Source organism: Schistocerca piceifrons, chromosome X (assembly GCF_021461385.2).
Source record: "Schistocerca piceifrons isolate TAMUIC-IGC-003096 chromosome X, iqSchPice1.1, whole genome shotgun sequence".
NCBI classification, from domain to species: domain Eukaryota; kingdom Metazoa; phylum Arthropoda; class Insecta; order Orthoptera; family Acrididae; genus Schistocerca; species Schistocerca piceifrons.
In genome coordinates, this window is record NC_060149.1 from 489,758,979 (window position 1) to 489,777,146 (window position 18,168).

At 41.5% G+C, this 18,168-nt stretch overlaps 1 protein-coding gene across 1 annotated transcript in view; it reads right to left on the reverse strand.

Moving 5' to 3' along the window:
- Window positions 1-13,943, reverse strand: part of LOC124722447 (aquaporin-5-like) — a 51,145-nt gene extending 37,202 nt beyond the window's left edge. The window contains exons 1-3 of the mRNA XM_047247608.1: window positions 13,877-13,943; window positions 10,348-10,547; window positions 942-1,085 (exon numbers count right to left, since the gene is read on the reverse strand). Of these exons, the coding sequence (XP_047103564.1) occupies window positions 942-1,085; window positions 10,348-10,547; window positions 13,877-13,943 (411 nt within the window). The remainder of the gene's footprint in view (window positions 1-941; window positions 1,086-10,347; window positions 10,548-13,876) is intronic.
- Window positions 13,944-18,168: the final 4,225 nt, after the last annotated feature.

The window sequence follows — 18,168 nt, forward strand, 5'->3', positions numbered from 1 at the left end:
ACATATACAGTTGTACACAGTAAATGGAATGACACCATTAACAAATATAGAAACTTCCTGGCAGATTAAAACTGCGTGCCAGACCGAGACTCGAACTCGGGACCTTTGCCTTTCACGGGCAAGCGCTCTAACAACTGAGCTGTAAATATAGACTTCGGTCAGAAATAGGTAGCTAAGGTAGAATATTCACAATTTCTACGTGTATGCATTGATGAGGGGTTGAACTGGGAAAAACACACTGAAGATCTGCTGAAACGTTTGATTCCAGATACTTACGCTATTAAAAGTCATTGCCAATTTTTGGCGATATCCATCTCAGTAAATTAGCTTACCACGCCTATTTTCATTCTCTGCTTTCGTATGGCGTCATTCTGCGGTAACTGAGTAAAAGTGTTCATTGCACAAAAGCGTTTAATTAGAATAATTGCTGGAGCTCATCCAAGATCATCCTGCAGACACTTATTTAAAGAGCTAGGGATATATTCACTTATGAAATTTGTTAGTAACAGATCGAACGAACTCGAAAGTAATAGCAGTGTACATAGCTACAACACTAGGAGAAAGGATGATCTTCACTACTCAAGGTTAAATCTAACTTTGGCTCAGAAAGGGGTAAATTACGCTGCCACAGAAGTCTGGTCACTTACCTAATAGCATCAAAAGTGATAGCCATATAGCATTTAAAAGGAAATTAAAAAATTTCTGAATGGCAACTCCTACTCAGATGACATTTGGATATAGTAAGTGGGTAATTTCCCCATCCTCCACCCCAAAAAAATATTAAGTATCATGTAATATCTTGTGTAATTTAATATCATGTATAGACACCTTTCATTAACCCGACACGTTCCACACCATTACGACGTGTGGTATTCATGATCTATGGAAGTACTAATTAAACTAATAAAACTATGTTAATATCCCGACAGCTCTTTTCGTACCTTGAGGACAACAGCAGCAGCGATTGCGCCAGCACACTGGGCCGCTATGTACATCACGGCCCTCAGGAGGAAAACGTGGCCGGCTGACAACAGGCCCACCGTTACTGCTGGGTTTACGTGCGCGCCGCTCACATGACCCAGGCACTGAAACACCATATACCATCCATCGCTCGCTGATTCCTTATTTTGTAATTTTCTGATGGTATTAACGTACGCGAGGATGCAAGGCATCTGAGATTGTGCTGTTCATTGTACAAAATTTTCAAGTTATTTCATCTGCCTCGTGTCACAAACATGTGAATAATGAAATAGTCTGTTTACCTTTATTTCAGTATCTGCATAATTAGAATATATGTTAACAGCAGTACTAGCTCTACTGTGAGCAGACTATTGTTGCACGAGCCCCTGTACAAAATGCTTCAGGTGACTTCAAAAATCAAGCATTTGTTAGATAATGCTAACTACCCATTACAAATGCCTCACGACGAGCGTTGTGTCAGTTTGTTTTGAAGAGCTCTACGTGCCATTAGAACAGGATGGTCACCCTAAATTTGAATTGTAAAAATGACTAATCAAGTGGTGACCTTATCTCGTTATGTTAAACGGATTGAACTAATGTGTTAACTCGTAGTCCTTCCACATGAGAAATCCTGAACCGAAAGAATACACTTTACTATGAAACAAAATCAATGAAACTACTACTGCACACCCCCTGTAACTATTTGCGTGCGAAACGGTTGGTTGGACACTTGTTTGCTTGTTACGGGACTGAACAGCGTGTTCGTCAGTCCATAGGCCTAGATAGTTCATCCTGAGTTGGTGACCGCCACAAATTTGAAAAGATTATTGAAGGTAGGAGCTTTAAGGCATGCATTGAAGGTAAGACTGACGTCAGAGCTAAGAATTTCCAGAAGGTATATTGATCGGACCTATACATAAGACAGAACGGACAGAAGGTCGCATTTCATCCCTCACTAACCCGATTAAATGTTAAGAAAACTGCATAGTAAAGAATCTCTTATCTATGAGATGCTTAATAGTGAAAGTGAGAAGGCTAAAATGTAATGGACATATGGTGGACAATCAATAACAAAAAGGCGAAAAATCAAGTCATCAGGTGGGTGGGGCCAGGCGAATGTCGCCCACGCCCCTGCATGCGACAGAAGTCAGCTCCAATCCGTTATCAAAGTGGTGACAAGAGGAACAACACCCACTATTAATTTGAGAGCTATCGCTGACACGAAAAATGGGGTGTAGCGGAAGGAGGGCTGACCACATCTAAGTGCAAGTGGATGACAGGCGACTGGTAAAGGCAATACAGTTTAGGGTCACCCCCACCTAGCATGTGACCAGTTCCAACCAACCCTCACCTACCCAGAATGGCTTTTAAAACTGTGACAAAAACCACTGTCAAAACAGAACTAGTTCCACTCAATGAGTTGTCCAACATTAGAGGTAAAGTGTTCAGAAGACCAGTCTTAGCATGGATAGGCAGGAGGAGGAACCATTCCACCAGGATATGAGCTACTGTCTGCAAAGACGGTGGATTGCTTCTTTGAGGCACGTATGAAGTGTTGTGCCGCAGTGGTCTCTTTGACATTGAGTTTATTAGAGGGGCAATAACCAACCAGATGTTCATATGTGAATAAGCTGGATCGTCAAAGTGAATGTTGACCGAGTGTTCACTTCTGTAACTGAATAGTCTGATGCCGATGTGAAACCATGTTCAGACGTGTGATAGCATGGCTAACCTCATTACAGATGTCTGAGGCCATAGGCTGGCCAGACTGGTGAAACAGGCGAGGCGCAGAACTGTGGCGGACCTAACGTCAGAAAAAATGGTTCAAATGGCTCTGAGCACTATGGGACATAACAACTGTGGTCATCAGTCCCCTAGAACTTAGAACTACCTAAACCTAACCAACCTAAGGACATCACACACATCCATGCCCGAGGCAGGATTCGAACCTGCGACGTAGCAGTCGCGCGGTTCCGGACTGGGCGCCTAGTAACGTCAGACTAATGCCGGTCAGCAGACAAGTATGTGTGAGCATAAAGCGCAACTAACACTCCTCATGATGAGCCTCCACAGCTAACGACCCACTCATGTGCCAATGTTGACACCACATCTGCAACTGCGACTGAAATGGACATGACCATCCGCACTGGATGTTGGCGCAATGGTAGAGCATTATATGGTCTGATGAATCCCGATACCTTTATCATGCTGATACGAGGGCACGAATCCATCGTCTTCTGGGGGAACTGCTCTTTCACGCCTGTACTGTGGGAACATTCACGTGGGCATCCATGGGTCCAGTGGAGTTCGTGCAAGACACCATGACAGCTGAGCAGCCGTGTACACTGGTTGCAGACCACGTACATCCGTTCATGAGGATCATGTTTCCCGATGGCAGTGCAGTTTTAGCGGAATAATGCGCCATGTCACAAAGGCAGGATTGTGGTTGAGTGGTTCACAGAACAGTAGTGAGCTCTAATGTGCTCACGCCCTCCCCAGCTCGCCAGATCTGAACCCACTAACCCATCTTATGTTATTTAATGTGCCCCGCTTCCCTATAATTCACGGGAATGGTATGTGCACAGATGTGGTGCCAACTTGCTCCAGCGATTTGCTAGGGCCTCACTGCTATGCCACGAAACGGCACTGCTGTTATTTGTACCAAATGTGGACATACTATTAGGTAGATGGTCAATGTTCTGGCTGATCAGTGTAAGTAGCAGTAGCACCCTGATACTCTTGCAAAACAACTGGACACTGAATGATCATGGGAGTAACTATATGATCTTGAACCAGATTAATTCGTTATCTGGGTAGTGTACTGAACAGGATATGCGGAACAGCAGGTTATGTGAAGCTCCTGGCAGAAGTTAGAGGTGCATTTCAGCTGGTAATTCTGCTGGAGGGTGTCAGCGAGGCGATGCACCGTTTACACAAAAAGAAGTTTTAGTGTGAGGAAACTGATGGATGATCGCTTACGTGATCAATACTTTGTACCCTCTGACGAAGTAAGAACCTAACTTCGGCTGGGAGACCACAGGAACGGTACAGCAATTCTCAACAAGGTGGAGCCGAGCCATAAATTATCAACCATAGAATCCAGCAAGACTATGGCCCTGTATGTATGGAAGAGAGTGATTTACAACTAAAGATGTTGACAAGTAAGTGGGGTCAAGCTTCTGCATGAAGCTAGTTTTTAGTAGCCACATGTTGCATAAAAGTAAACCTTTAAGAAGGTGACTTCCCAGAATAGGACTGCAACCACATCCTTGTTCTGCGTCAGAAAGCAGGCGTCAGCATGGGCTATGGTGTGACGAGAAATGCACCACACTTTCACAGGAGATATTTGTAAACCATGGAAAGGTTATTGTATGTTTAAAGGGACTTGCTACTGAGTCGTTAGCCCATTTCATGACACGCAAAAAGGTAGGAAGCAACTACACAGGTAAGTCAGAGTTAGAAATGGTCGTGACAGTAAAGCCGACAGGTAAAGGTAAAAGCAACCCAGACAGAATCGGGCACAAGAGCGTCTAAAGGCACAACAATGTGAGGGGGAAGTAACTTTCTTACGAATTTAAATGGGACTCCTTAGAACCACATAGCTCATGCTAAACCTTTTTAGATAAATTCAAAGAACCTGTATTCACGAAAGACTGCTGCCACCATCGTGCATATCAAGGTAACAGTAAATTTTTGTTAAAAACGGCACCAAGTGGCAAAGTTTTTTTTTCTATTTTTAGGTGCTGCATCCGAATATGTTTGCCAAAAAATTTCGTGATGCAACACTGAAAAATGCAAAAGGTACTGTAACAACAACGACGCTGCACTATTGTACAGTTAAGTAAATTTTTTTCCATCTGATTTTTCGATAAACTAGTGTAACTGATGTTCTGATTTCATTTCTTTTTTGTTTCATGTCATTGTGTTAAGAAAACTGAACAAGTTTGAATGTGAATATTAATGCTTTATGTCAAATGTCAAGCAGTATTTTAATAGAATTGAAATGTAACAAATGTTGAAACTGTTGCAAGATGTTTAAAATCTTAACTGTACGTCTGGTCCATACGCAGGCAATGTGTTAGGATATGTATAATGTAAAACCTCGGGTGAATACCCTGTCTGTAGGGGAGCGGTGAAAGGTGGATGGCAGGCGAGCGCGGGAAAATGCACGCGGGCACTGCATGGCACAACGGGCTCAGCAGTGGTAGTTGGAGTTTGGCATTGGTCTGAGCAACACCTTCTGGAGCGAGGAGGCTCTCCAGGAAGACGTTTCACTGAGCCTCGAGTATGCTGTTCCAACGCCCACACAGCATGGCAAAATTCCATAGGCACTAAATGGAGAAGTATTGCGACGCTAAGAAGAATTGAAGTGCCGATACGTCAAGAGCCATAGCTGTGGTTGTGTGTGTGCTCTGTGCCTCGCCATCTCGCCGGTCGCCAACCGCCGCATCGATAAAAGCAGGTTGAAACTTTTAGTACTGTATTCGTATGGACCATAGAGTGAACTGTTCAATAATAACCTAAATTTTACCAGAACTTTCCCCTCATTTAATTATCCTCACAGCTAACCTAGACAGGATCCTTTCCAAATGTTGTGCAATCCGAGTGTCCCGAAATGAAAAATTAAATTTTGTTAATAATAAATAATAATTACTTGCAGACCTAGTTATGTTTGAATGGTGTTTAAAGAACTGTTTTGTTAATGAACCAGTAAATGAATAACGAAGGTCTAATGAAGTTGAAAGGTAACTAATATTGATATAGTAATGAAGTTTAATTATTTCGAGACAGATATAAAGGTATTTAAATGAGAAGTAAATAAGATAAAAAGAGTAGTAACTCATACTGGAAATCGTGAACGCATGATAATTTCAGTAATCAATTTTTTAAATATAGTGATCATAACAGTTACAGGGCCCCCGCCCCTTTTTATTCATTTGAATTCTGTAGTGTTCCACATTGGTTTGACCAGCAAAAGTTAAAGTCAATATATAAGTCAAAATTTATCAGTGTTTTATCTTCATCAAAATTGACATTTTGTGTGTGGCTCGAAAGTGCTATTTCTAGGGTAACCTATGCCCTATTTTAATCAGATCAATAGACAGTACGAAGCTTTGTAGTATACATTATAGTGTAGTGTTATGTATTCATGGTTTTTCCATATCAGTACTGAACGTGAAACTATCAGTTCAATAGATTTTCTGGTTCTAAAATTTTACTATGTTGCGCAGTGTTACTACGTGTTTTGCATGAATATACATCAACTTGTACAAGGAAGAAACTCAATGCCTAATTAGGCTGGCGACCGCATTATTATTAAATTGGTAGCATCTTCAGTGTTGCTTTTGGTCCATCCTGACGTGTAATTGCATTTCGAACTTACTTGACGGATCATTGTTATTACAGAGTGGGTGTAAGTCTGATTTGCCACTATTCAGGTACACGCGGTCAATATCTATACGAAAATCCTGTCTCGTAAGGTGAACCCCGCTCACTTACCATAGTACAGGCTTTAATGAGTATTGTGTGCCCCACGCGCACGTTACAGTACCATTTTGGGCACTTGTTGCATCTAACAAAGTACCAACTTCTGGTAAGTAACTTCTATTCAGAATGGAAGTGTACAAAATTTCCTACCTATTTCACTACCTTTATATCTCCGACAAACTTAGGGCTCAAGCGCTAATTGAGAACTGACGTGTGTCGACTGTCTCCTTAAAACACTTTCCATTCCAAATCCATTATTATCAGCTGTAACTTTGTGAATTCCTCCCAGTTTTACGTTGAATACAATGTAGAATGTGTTATCCGTTATGGAAGCTCCAGTAAGACGAGAAGAACCGTTTCTAAATTCACTTTGTATTCAAGTTCTAAGCAAATGTGATTCCGTCTACGTCTTCGTTTTATATTCCATACCTTCAACATGGCTGGTTAGAGAACTTTTCCACACAAACGACTTTTCTTACACTTTTACCCCTGTCAGTTTTCGCTGATAACTGGAAAGTACGATATACGTCTAGCACTTCGGCGCCACTCTCACTTTGGCGCCCCGAGCGGCACACCAGAACGAGATGGCCGGAGGAGGAAATTTGTTTCTCATGGCTCTGTATGGGAAAGGTCATGCGACTAAAGCGAGTGATTTGGAATGCAGGCAATACGTATCTTCAACGCACTAAAGTGAAACCAATATTGCCTCACCACTTCTCACCGAAGCTACTGCATGACAACATTCAGTTTACTTTCACGTGGAGCAGTTGTTATCCGGTCGAACAACACTGAACAAAACGAGTTGCGTGGAAAACAAGTAGTGGTCTCTTGCCAGTGCAACTGAGCCCTGCACTGGACTAGACTCTAGCCATTACTTGTAATTGTTAAAGACGGCTGTCAATGCACTTGTGGAGGCAGGAAAGCTAACACATTGCTCCCCGATTTTCACATCGTGCGAAGAGCGGAATGAACGTCCAGCCCCAGTGAGGCAGCACTGGTCTAGCTTAAGTGACTAAAGGAGACCGAGTGTGAGTAGAGACACTTGCACGAAGCGGAAGATACGTCATCTTTTTCGTAATCCTCCCTCCTTGAGATGATCAAGCTTTTCTTACTGTCTCTTACTCCCTGGATTAAGAAGTCCCGATGCTGATGCAACAACCCGAACCTTTACCAAGACCCACTGCCTTCGAAGGACCTCAGCTAGGACCCTCTAAACGACGGTACATTTCTGCCCAAATTGTTTTTACGTAATCATGTAACTTAATATGAATAATTTTCAACGATTTTTCGTTGAAATTCCAAATTTCTTGTCACAGCTAATACAAGGTCTGATTTGTGTAACTTTTACATTATGTAATTTGTGAAATAATGACCTTTGCATATGCGATATAATGTTGGTATGTGAAGAGAATTGGAGGAATTCACTGACAGCCTTTAAAAATCAATTCGAGTTGTGGAGCGGAAAAGTGAGTTTCTTCATAGGGCAGAACAAATACGTCTGTTTTTAACTAACGCTTGGGCACGACGGCTCGTGGGTGAAAAATCCTTAATAACGGCATTTCTAGGAAATTTTATGCACTCATTTCGAATAGGGAGGTTATTTACGAAAATATGACTTCCTAGTTACAAGCAAGGAACAGCCAAAAATGTTTTTGCATTTTCTCAAGGTCATGAAATTTTGCAGGCAAAATTAATTCCGGTTTAGCACCCCCAGAAAACAATTGAAATCAAAACCACTCCACAACCTTCCTGGTCAAAACAAATTTTCACTAAAATAATGAGAAATAGGTAAGTATGTGCGGTGTCTTGCGCCAATTTTCTCTGTTCACCAATGGTATGGGAGAAACACCAGTATTGGTTCTATTTACCCTCCACCGAGTGCTGTACAATGATTGACTTAAGATGAACGTGGGTCAACACAACTGACGTGTACCGTGTAACGCTCACAAAGTGTGATCCAAATTTGACTGCCAGGGAAATTTTTGTTCAGGATAGCCCATAACAGCAAGCGTGAGGACAGCTGCTAAGAATACCAATAAGTTTCGGTATTTTCGCTGGTAACTTTTCGACCACCCAATTTGCTGGTATGACCTCTTGCGCAGCAACTATCATCTCTCCGTACACTGAACTATAGCTTGCCCGACTACGATTTGAGCATGAAACAACCATAGTGTGTTTCAATTTCTAGTCTATGCAGATGGATTGCACCTAGTGCAATGTTACGGAAGGTCCTTAGAAGTGAGTTATGATTCCGGGAAAATTTAAATATTTAGTAAACACTCAGTAAAAGCTTTTATTAGCTAAATTTTATGACCACACGGCTCGTTTCGAGTAGGCCCCTGCTCACAACCGTTTATTTCGCCCGTTGTCTAAGGACTGCGATTCATTCGTCTAATCCCGTAACGTGGCAGTTTTGTATTTTTAGAGGGTGCACCATTACGATGAATGTGACGGTTTGATCATTCACACTGAATTGCAAGTGTTACTATCAGAACTATATAACAAATGATAGGTTCCTCCAAAACATAGGCTATTTCAGCTTCGGGCACTGATGTCTAAGTGCATGCTGAGTATACTACGTAAGTCGAACAGAAGCATATATCCTGACGTTACATTGACTTTGAAACTTACTGATTTTAACGCGAAAGACAAGAAATAATTACAAGGAGTGATGAAACACCATCCAGCTCTACACGAACTATACAGTAGCAGTATAAATGTGTATATCAGAATGAACAGTAGTCAGTCCCCTTGACGTAATGTATTTAAGGCCTAAAGTTAGAGGTCAATTACGTAATATTGTCACCATAGCTCTTAATACCTTTGGTATTTCAAATACTTAGAGAAAATAGCTCATACTTTAACAGTGACGTCTTCACGTTATAGAAGAAAGAATCCAAGCGGAAGTACTGACCACATTAACGGATCAGTTTACACTTTAGTTTTGCCTGGTATACATTCATTGGAATAAAATCCGAAAGTAATAAGACTCAATTCAGGAAGAGACTCAGTTACTTTGCTTACGTATTTCAGCCTACGTAAAACATTCTGGCAAACATTTGATTGTTTAGGGCATTCACTTAGACAAATTGGCGATGTAACTGTTTCAGAAAAACCACACTTTAAAACTGAAAGACTGATGTGCAATTCCTCCCACTATAGATAAATACCTTAATAGGGGCTGTTAGACCACTAAGTCAAAACGTTTTATTTCAGTTGACAGCACTGTCCCAAACCAAGATTAGGTATTTTGTGTATGAAATATTACAAGTGCATAACTTTCATTCTGACAGTTAATTCTGTAAATGTTAGTTCAGTTTACTGTTATGCATTCACCTATTTTGACGATCCTAACTGACAACCACGCGGGGTAGCCGCGCGGTGTAGGGCTTCTTATCTCCCCGTCGGAGGTTCGAGTCCTCCCTTGCGCACTCGTGTGTGCATGTTGTGCATAGAGTAAGTTAGAGTAAGTTGGATTAAGTAGGACCGATGACCTAAGCAGTTTGGTCCCCTAAGGTCTTACCACCAGTAACATTTATTCCGAAAGGAAAAATAACTGCCAAATCGGGAGCTGATAAATAAAATGGCTAAGGTAACTGCCGAAGACTTCAGAATTAGCATGAAAAGAACGTAGCTGTTCCAAAAGCAAGCAGTTACGGCAAATTTTCCGACAAACTAATTTGTCCGATAGTTTCAGTGAGGATAAATGTAATATTTGAACTAAAGCTTCACAATATACCCATTACGTCTATATTCTTGCTTAATAGCATCAAATGATAGCTAAGCTCAAAAATGCACACTTTTCCAGTGACATTGCCATTACAAATCTCTGAACAGTACATTCACTGCACTGGATATAGCAACTGGATTTAAATATATTAATAAAAACCTGTTACTCACCTGAACAACACATGCAACAATCAGCCCGAAGGCCAGTGAAATTTGAACAGTCGTTGGCTTGTATCCTTCAGACCAAGCTACAGTGGTAGAGCCACAGCCTACGAGGACCAACAGGAATGTTCCTATGAACTCCGCTGCAAACTTTCGCCAAGTAGTGCTGTACACTTCGACCTCGTGCAAACCTGCTGCAGCCCAAGCGCCTATAGAGGAAGTATTTTACAGTAGTTTCACAGAATCCCAGAGCATGTCTTACATGTGACTTTCATATCAAAGCTACTAACGATGTTTTACAGTTACTGTTATACAGATACAAAAGATTAACTGTATTGTATGAAATACACCAGAGCTATTTTACGAAGTTGCTTCTTTGGATATTGTTAATGAAATGCTCATAAATCTCACAGTATCACTATGCCATAACGGCAGATTTAAGTTTGCCTAGTCTCTGAACCACTTGTTGCAAACGTAACGCTAACGTTTTACGAATAACAAACCGTAGCTTTATGAATATTTCAACGTATTTTACTATAATTTCTTAAAGCTGCTGAAACACTGACGGTATCCAAAACTTTAAAATAGTTAAGCGGGAAAACTAATTTTCCAGCGTTTGTATCAGTGGAGCGTTCGAACTTATTAGTCTGCTTAGGTTCCAAGCAATCGCACTGGAGGCGTCTGAAGAGCCTGCAGTGATTAATAATGCTGCACCACAGTTCCTACCGTATGCCTGCACGTCGCCAATTTCCTTGTCAATGATTTCTGCGAACTTAAGCTGTAACCATCTTATTTGCACAATCTCAAATCGTTGAGAAGGATATTTACGTCATGTGCAACCAGTGATACCAACGCCGAAAAATAATTTGTTTTTCCGCTTAACTATTTTAGGTATTTGGATACCGTGAATCTTTCAGCAGCTATAAGAAATTATAGTAAACTCCTTCGAAACATTTGTAAAGCTACGGGTTGTTATTCGTAGAACCGTAACATTTACTTTCCGCGTTAGAAGTCTGAACTCCGAGAAGTTCCTCGACTTAAGATACCAGTAACTTCAGAAGAGTTTTGTGGGTTCTGTCAACGCTTCCAGCATCATTAGCATGTGCTGGAAACTTTAATATTCAGTTTCAGACGATATGCACAAAGCTAATGTCAGACAAGCGACGAGAATTTAAGGTCCTACTATCGACAACTACAATTGACTTTCTTCCCCATTACGATTTTGCTTTCAACCAAGATCTGATTAACAGTACGCCGTTCAGTCACAAGTTTTTACCTATCACTAAGAAGACCATCACCAGTTGGTTAGAATACTTTGTGAACTATTTCAGCAACATTAGGATTACCGCCAGGCAGTACACTGAACTAAGGGTAGTTTCCTTTAACTGCTATTTTTGTACGGTAGACTGCTTCAAGAGAAAAGACTAGGTGGAGCTTCGCAGTTTCGACCGCACCCTTGTATTGCAAAGAAGTGGGTTCTAGAGATTTCACTCTACGTAGTACGTATCACTTCAGTCGAATGGCGTTACTTGAAGAGAACTTTTTCAGAACCAAAGTTCTGAATTTCACTTAACTACAGCTGTCTACAGAAGACTAGATACATTATGGAGAAATTAATAGCCCTAGAGTATATTCTTATAACGTGTTTTACACTTTATGACGCAGAAGCAGCCAAATCTTTAACCCACTTACTAACGGTTCTCTCAAACGTATTCGAGTTTAATTTTACTCTTGAGACTTCCGTGACAGACCCGTTTAGAAGCCTCTCCTAGGTGCTGCCAGAGAAAGTAAATACCGTAACATTCTTCCAGCTGCCTGACGTCAGGTGGTTACTGCTACCAAGCAGCGAAAGCTGTTACTTACAAATAGCAGCCACAGGCTCTCTCTAGCAGATATCTGGAACAAATGTGGGATTTTGGTAACGTGAATCTGTGACAGTATTTCATTTTGAGATGTTTCATGGGTTAAAACGGTAATTCTGAAATTAGAGAATTCCATGGCCCATGAATGACACTCTTCGATATCCTTTGGCAGGAAATTTCATCGTTTTAAAGTTCAATATATTTGCAAAAATTAAAGCTAACATGCCAAGCTTTTCACATGCATAACAATACGAGTGAAATAAAATACTGATTAAAGGGATAGGGATCCAACCTGTACGAAAGAAAACTGCACACTTTTCTAACCTCCGTATCAATTCATCCTTACTACACACTATTCCACACTCCACATTCTAACGCAGCTGATTCGCATTAACACTGACCTTCCTTCATATTCGCATAGCACGGCATGACTGGAAACAGCTGCACACTGACCAACAAGATGTCCTCGCTCGACTGAACGGGAAATCATATCCGTACTAGTCAACCAGTACCGTATTGGCGCAAACATTTTCACGGCAAAGACTATACACTTCTACCATCAGTCCACGTTTGAAACTCTCAAGTTTTCTTTAATGTATAGAGAGCCAATCTGCATGCTGAATTTTATGCTCAGCAATGAAAAATAATTGTTGGATGAACATACAAATGTTCAGCATGTTTCCTGATAGGCATCCTTCGTGTTTGACATTAAGGCGACAGTGACAAGTATACTTTAGGTGATTTTTTTTTCAGATATGCTCTGTGAATGCTTACTCCGAATCTTCGAATCTAAACTAAATGCCGGCCGCGGTGGCCGTGCGGTTCTGGCGCTGCAGTCCGGAACCGCGAGGCTGCTACGGTCGCAGGTTCGAATCCTGCCTCGGGCATGGGTGTGTGTGATGTCCTTAGGTTAGTTAGGTTTAAGTAGTTCTAAGTTCTAGGGGACTTATGACCTAAGATGTTGAGTCCCATAGTGCTCAGAGCCATTTGAACCATCAAACTAAATACCGACAAACCTAAGAACATTACTGCATGAATACACTGTAATATATTGGAATGAATTTATTGCATAAATAAGAAGCAGGTGCCAATACTTTTTACGTGTTGCCTCCCTACCTATTAATGTGCTAAACCATAAGAAATAAGTTGCAGTAAACTGTCTTTTACAGTGCTTTAATCTGTCTTCGTGGTGGACATTGGTTCATCTAATTGACTCTGTGGTACTACATCGGGTTAGAGGAACTGTTCATGGTCTTCATTTCGCAGGCAAACATGAGATATCGTAGAAATAGGAACATCTGGGATTGTTTACACACTGACTGGATTAAATTACAGATATCTGCACACAGTCATATAGAAACAGGATGCAGAATACTGTCGAATTCGCCCGGTGGATGGGGTGAAACTTGGCGGCTTCTAGTAGCCTCTCGAAGCCTGTATACGAAATGCTAGCATAGGATTATTTTATCCTCTCCTTTCTTTAATTCCAATTTTCCTTGTATGCTAAGAGTCGAATGTTTATACCATCGCAAAACAAGAATGGCATTACGTTATTAAGTTAAAGCACATCACTCACAAGGCCAGCGCAATTAAGAGCAAAGGAAAAGTTAAACAATAGTATTCGGACTCTGTGTCTATTTCAGCGCGCTAGTTCTGCTTTTATGAAGTTCACTCACCTGGGATGATTGGACTGTAGGTCACATTCCTCTCTGCTGTGCTTAAATTAGTATTCCACAGTTCCATTCTGGATGCATCTCAACTCCGCCTTGGGTGCAGATTGTATTTTCAATTAACCTGTATTCTTTTGAAACTCTTAGACAGGTGTACAACAGTCAAATGGTTCTAACCATAAACAGTGTTGATCGGCTTCAAAGCCCAAAATTCTTTTCCCTTTAACTCTCTAAATTAAGGAAGGTTCCACTCTCACACCTCGTTAAGACGAAGTCATTAGAGATATACTGTATTGTATGTTAACCGGGGACCTAGAAACGACGGAGAGACTCCGTCCCCGCCGCAGCCGCAGTGGTCCACAACCCCACGACGACTACCGCAGTCCACTTCACCCCTCCGCCGCCCCACACCGAACCCAGGGTTACTGTGGGCTTCGGCCCCCGGTGAACCCCCCAGGGAACGTCTCACATCAGACGAGTGTTTGCGTGGTAGAGTAACGGTGGTGTACGCGTACGTGGAGAACTTGTTTGTGGAGCAATCGCCGGCATAGTGTAACTGAGGCGGAATAAGGGGAACCAGCCCGCATTCGCCGAGGCAGATGGAAAACCGCCTAAAACCATCCACACACTGGCCTGTGACGGACCTCGACACAAATCGGCCCGGCGTTAGACCGGACGGCCAACCTGGCGGGCAGAGATATACTACGCAAGCTCATATTATACAAACATCGAGATCGGCTGTGGCTTTGTTACAGTAAATATCTGAACTTCCGCCAGAAATGCTTTTAGAGAACCACTAAACCCTAAATCATAATAGGAGCGCAGATACTTGGATCCAGCCTTCCCTGAATACGAGCTAATTATTTTATCACTAGCTACCCTATCTCGGTATATATTTTCTTAATTTTTGCGTAACTTATATTCTTAGTGGGTATGACCTCCGTCAACGATTCTTTCAGAACAGTTTACAGACGTTTGCTAGGTGTATGATCCAAGGGCTTCCTGGTATGTAGTACGTAGTTATCAAGCAATGCACATATGCGTCACTTAACTATATTTAAGAACTGTTTTTAAAATATTATGATGGAAACTAAACTGGATATGCAGTACTGTTGATACTGTTTCTGTTAGGGTCAGTTATCACTTACTGCTACTGACGATTCACCTGTTTAGATACGGATATGTATGTTCATTTCATATAGTACAAAAGAAAGAACCAGTGCAACAATAACTCAGAGTGACACTGTTAGTACTCAATCACCAACTGTCAGCCGCCACATACATGGTCTTGGAGTGAAGTTCCTGACGGAAAAAACAACCGTCCTGAAGATGTTTTGCAGGATATCAAACGTACCATCGTTTGTAAATACACTCTCTAGCTCAAGACTTTTGACACCATTTCCGGACGTGGCCTTTCTTGACGTTAAGGAGCAGATGTAAATTCTATGAGCTTGAGTACTTGTATTGCCACAAGGATATTTATCATCAACCTAGTCAGTTTTCTATGTGAATGGTTATATGTCGCATTAGATATTGGATAAAGCTTATAAATGTATTTATAAAGCGCTTTTTTGTGCTACGGAAAAGGCATAGGCCTTTCCGCCGGTTTTAAGCTTCTTGTTGTCAAAGGAGGGAGATCAGGATTTAACTTCCAATCGAGGACGAAGTCATGAATCTGACAAGTATGAGGAAGGAAAGTGACCGTGTCATTTTCAAAGTAAATCTTGCCACTTCAGACTTAGATTTGAGGAAACCACATTAAATCTAAATTAGGATGCCGAGTGGAGACTTTAACATTATTTCTCACGATTACGATTCAATTTCTGTCGATATCTGATATATGAATTAAATTCTGAGCTGTGGAATACTGATGCCCTCAACGATGGTCCACCTGTCCAGCCTTCGACTATGCAAAAGTTACATACCGTGCAAAGAGTTCATTCTGGGAACGTCCATCCAGATGAACCTGGCCTATACTCGCTATATTGTTCCTAGGATCGTAAAAAGTGCTAGTTTAACCCATAATCTAAAGCTGTGTGCAAAATTTATATTTTCATTTTATAAAGCAGTTCTCCAAATGATTAGTACAATTAGTAGGAAGCCACATAAAATCTAAATTAGGATTGCCGAGTGGAGATTTTAACTCTATTTCTCACGATTGCGATTCAATTTCTTTCGATATCTGATATATGAATGTCTCCAAATGATTAGTACAATTTCTCAGGTGAGATGCGTGATCAATATACTATTAGCGTGCGCTTTTGGTAGTATCGCCAGGAAGAATATGACTGAGTCAGAAGATGCTACATTGTATACAGATCATTTATTGTGTTCCACTCTCCAAAACTGACTATCCACTGTAATCAAAACGTAAAGACCAGTAAGTGTATGCATGCGCTGGGTAAGGTCTTCCAGAAATTAGTGTGCAATACACTGAAGAGCCAAAGAAACTGGTATAAGTATACGTATTCAAATGCGGAGATAGGTAAACTGGCAAAATGCGGCGCTACGGTCCGCAACGGTCCAGACATGTGTCTGGCGCAGCTGTTAGATCGGTTACTGCTGCTACAATGGCAGGTTAACAAGATTTGAGTGAGTTTGAACGTGTTATAGTCGGCGCACGAGCTATGGGAGACAGCATCTTCCAGGTAGCGGTGAAGTGGAGATTTTCCCGTACGACCATTTCACGAGTGTACCGTAAATATCAGGAATCCGGTAAAACATCAAATCCCCGTCATCGCTGCGGCCGGAAAATGATCCTGCAAGAACGGGACCAACGGTGACTGTAGAGAATCTTTCAACGTGACAGAAGTGCAGCCCTTCCGCAAATTGCTGCATATTTCAGTGAAGAGTCAGCGTGTGAACCATTCAACAAAACATAATCAATATGGGCTTTTGGAGCCAAAGGCCCACTCGTGTACCCATGATGACTGCACGACACAAAGCTTTACGCCTCACCTGGGCCCGCCAACAACGACATTGGACTGTTGATGACTGGAAACATGTTGCCTGGTCGGACGAGTCTTGTTTCAAATTGTATGGAGCAGATGGACGTGTACGGGTATGTAGAAAACCTCATGATTCCATGGATCCTGCATGTCAGCAGGGGACTGTTCAAGTTGGTGGAGGTTCTGTAATGCTGTGGGGCGTGTGCAGTTGGAGTGGTATCGGACCCCTGAGACGTCTAGATACGACTCTGACAGATGACACGTATGTAAGCATCCTGTCTGATCACCTGCGTCCATTCATGACCATTGTGCATTCTGCGGACAATGCGACACCTCACACGTCCAGAGTGGCTACAGAGTGGCTTCAGGAACACTCTTCTGAGTTTAAACATTTCCGCTGGCCACCAAACTCCCCAGACATGAACATCACTGAACATATCTGGTATGCCTTGCAACGTTCTGTTCAGAAGAGATCTCCATCCCCGTAGGATTCATGGTGTCAGTTTCCTCCAGCACTACTTCAGACATTAGTCGAGTCTATGCCACGTTGTGTTGCGGCACTTATGCTTGCTCGCGGGGGCCCTACACGATATTAGGCAGGTGTACCAGTTTCTTGGGCCTTAAGTGTATATTTAATGATCATTGCAAGCTGAAAGGCATGAGTCCCTGTCTATTCTGGTTTATTGGAAAGAACTCTACGAAAACTATAAGAAACACAAAGTGTAATGGCAAGGTAGTCACGAAATTTCTACAAACTGTGACCAGTATAGTTGTTTTTTTTTTTTTGTTTTTTGTTTTAGAGCGCAAAAACAACTAGGGTCATACACGCCTACCCAGAATAGTTAAAATATTAAGGAGCACATCTAGTCACCATCTGTTACCGTATGCGACAGCAATAACTATCATTACATGCAGATTACAGAGATACATTCATCTGTGACAGCTCTTTAATAAATCAGAATTGACAGGGACTCGTGTTTTTCAGCTTACAAAAATCTTGAAGTCTTTTACACAATAATTTATATATCTCACCCAATACATTTGCAAGTGAGTAAATTTTTGGCTGCAGCGGTTGTAAGCTTTAGTGAGTAGCACACAATAAATAAACTACAGACTGTGAATAATATTGACTCAAACATAGGGGAACCATACTTCAGAGTGCGCAGTTGAGGTATAACCTTAAATATCTGGGTTATTATCAATAGGAAAACAAAATATTTTAGGTTTATATTAATGAATAAAAAATCTACATGTTCAGAAAACTACAACAGCAGAGAGGTAATACCTTTATCGAACTTTTCAAAAATACAAAGAAAGGGAATGCGCACTCTTTCGTTCACCTACGCTTAA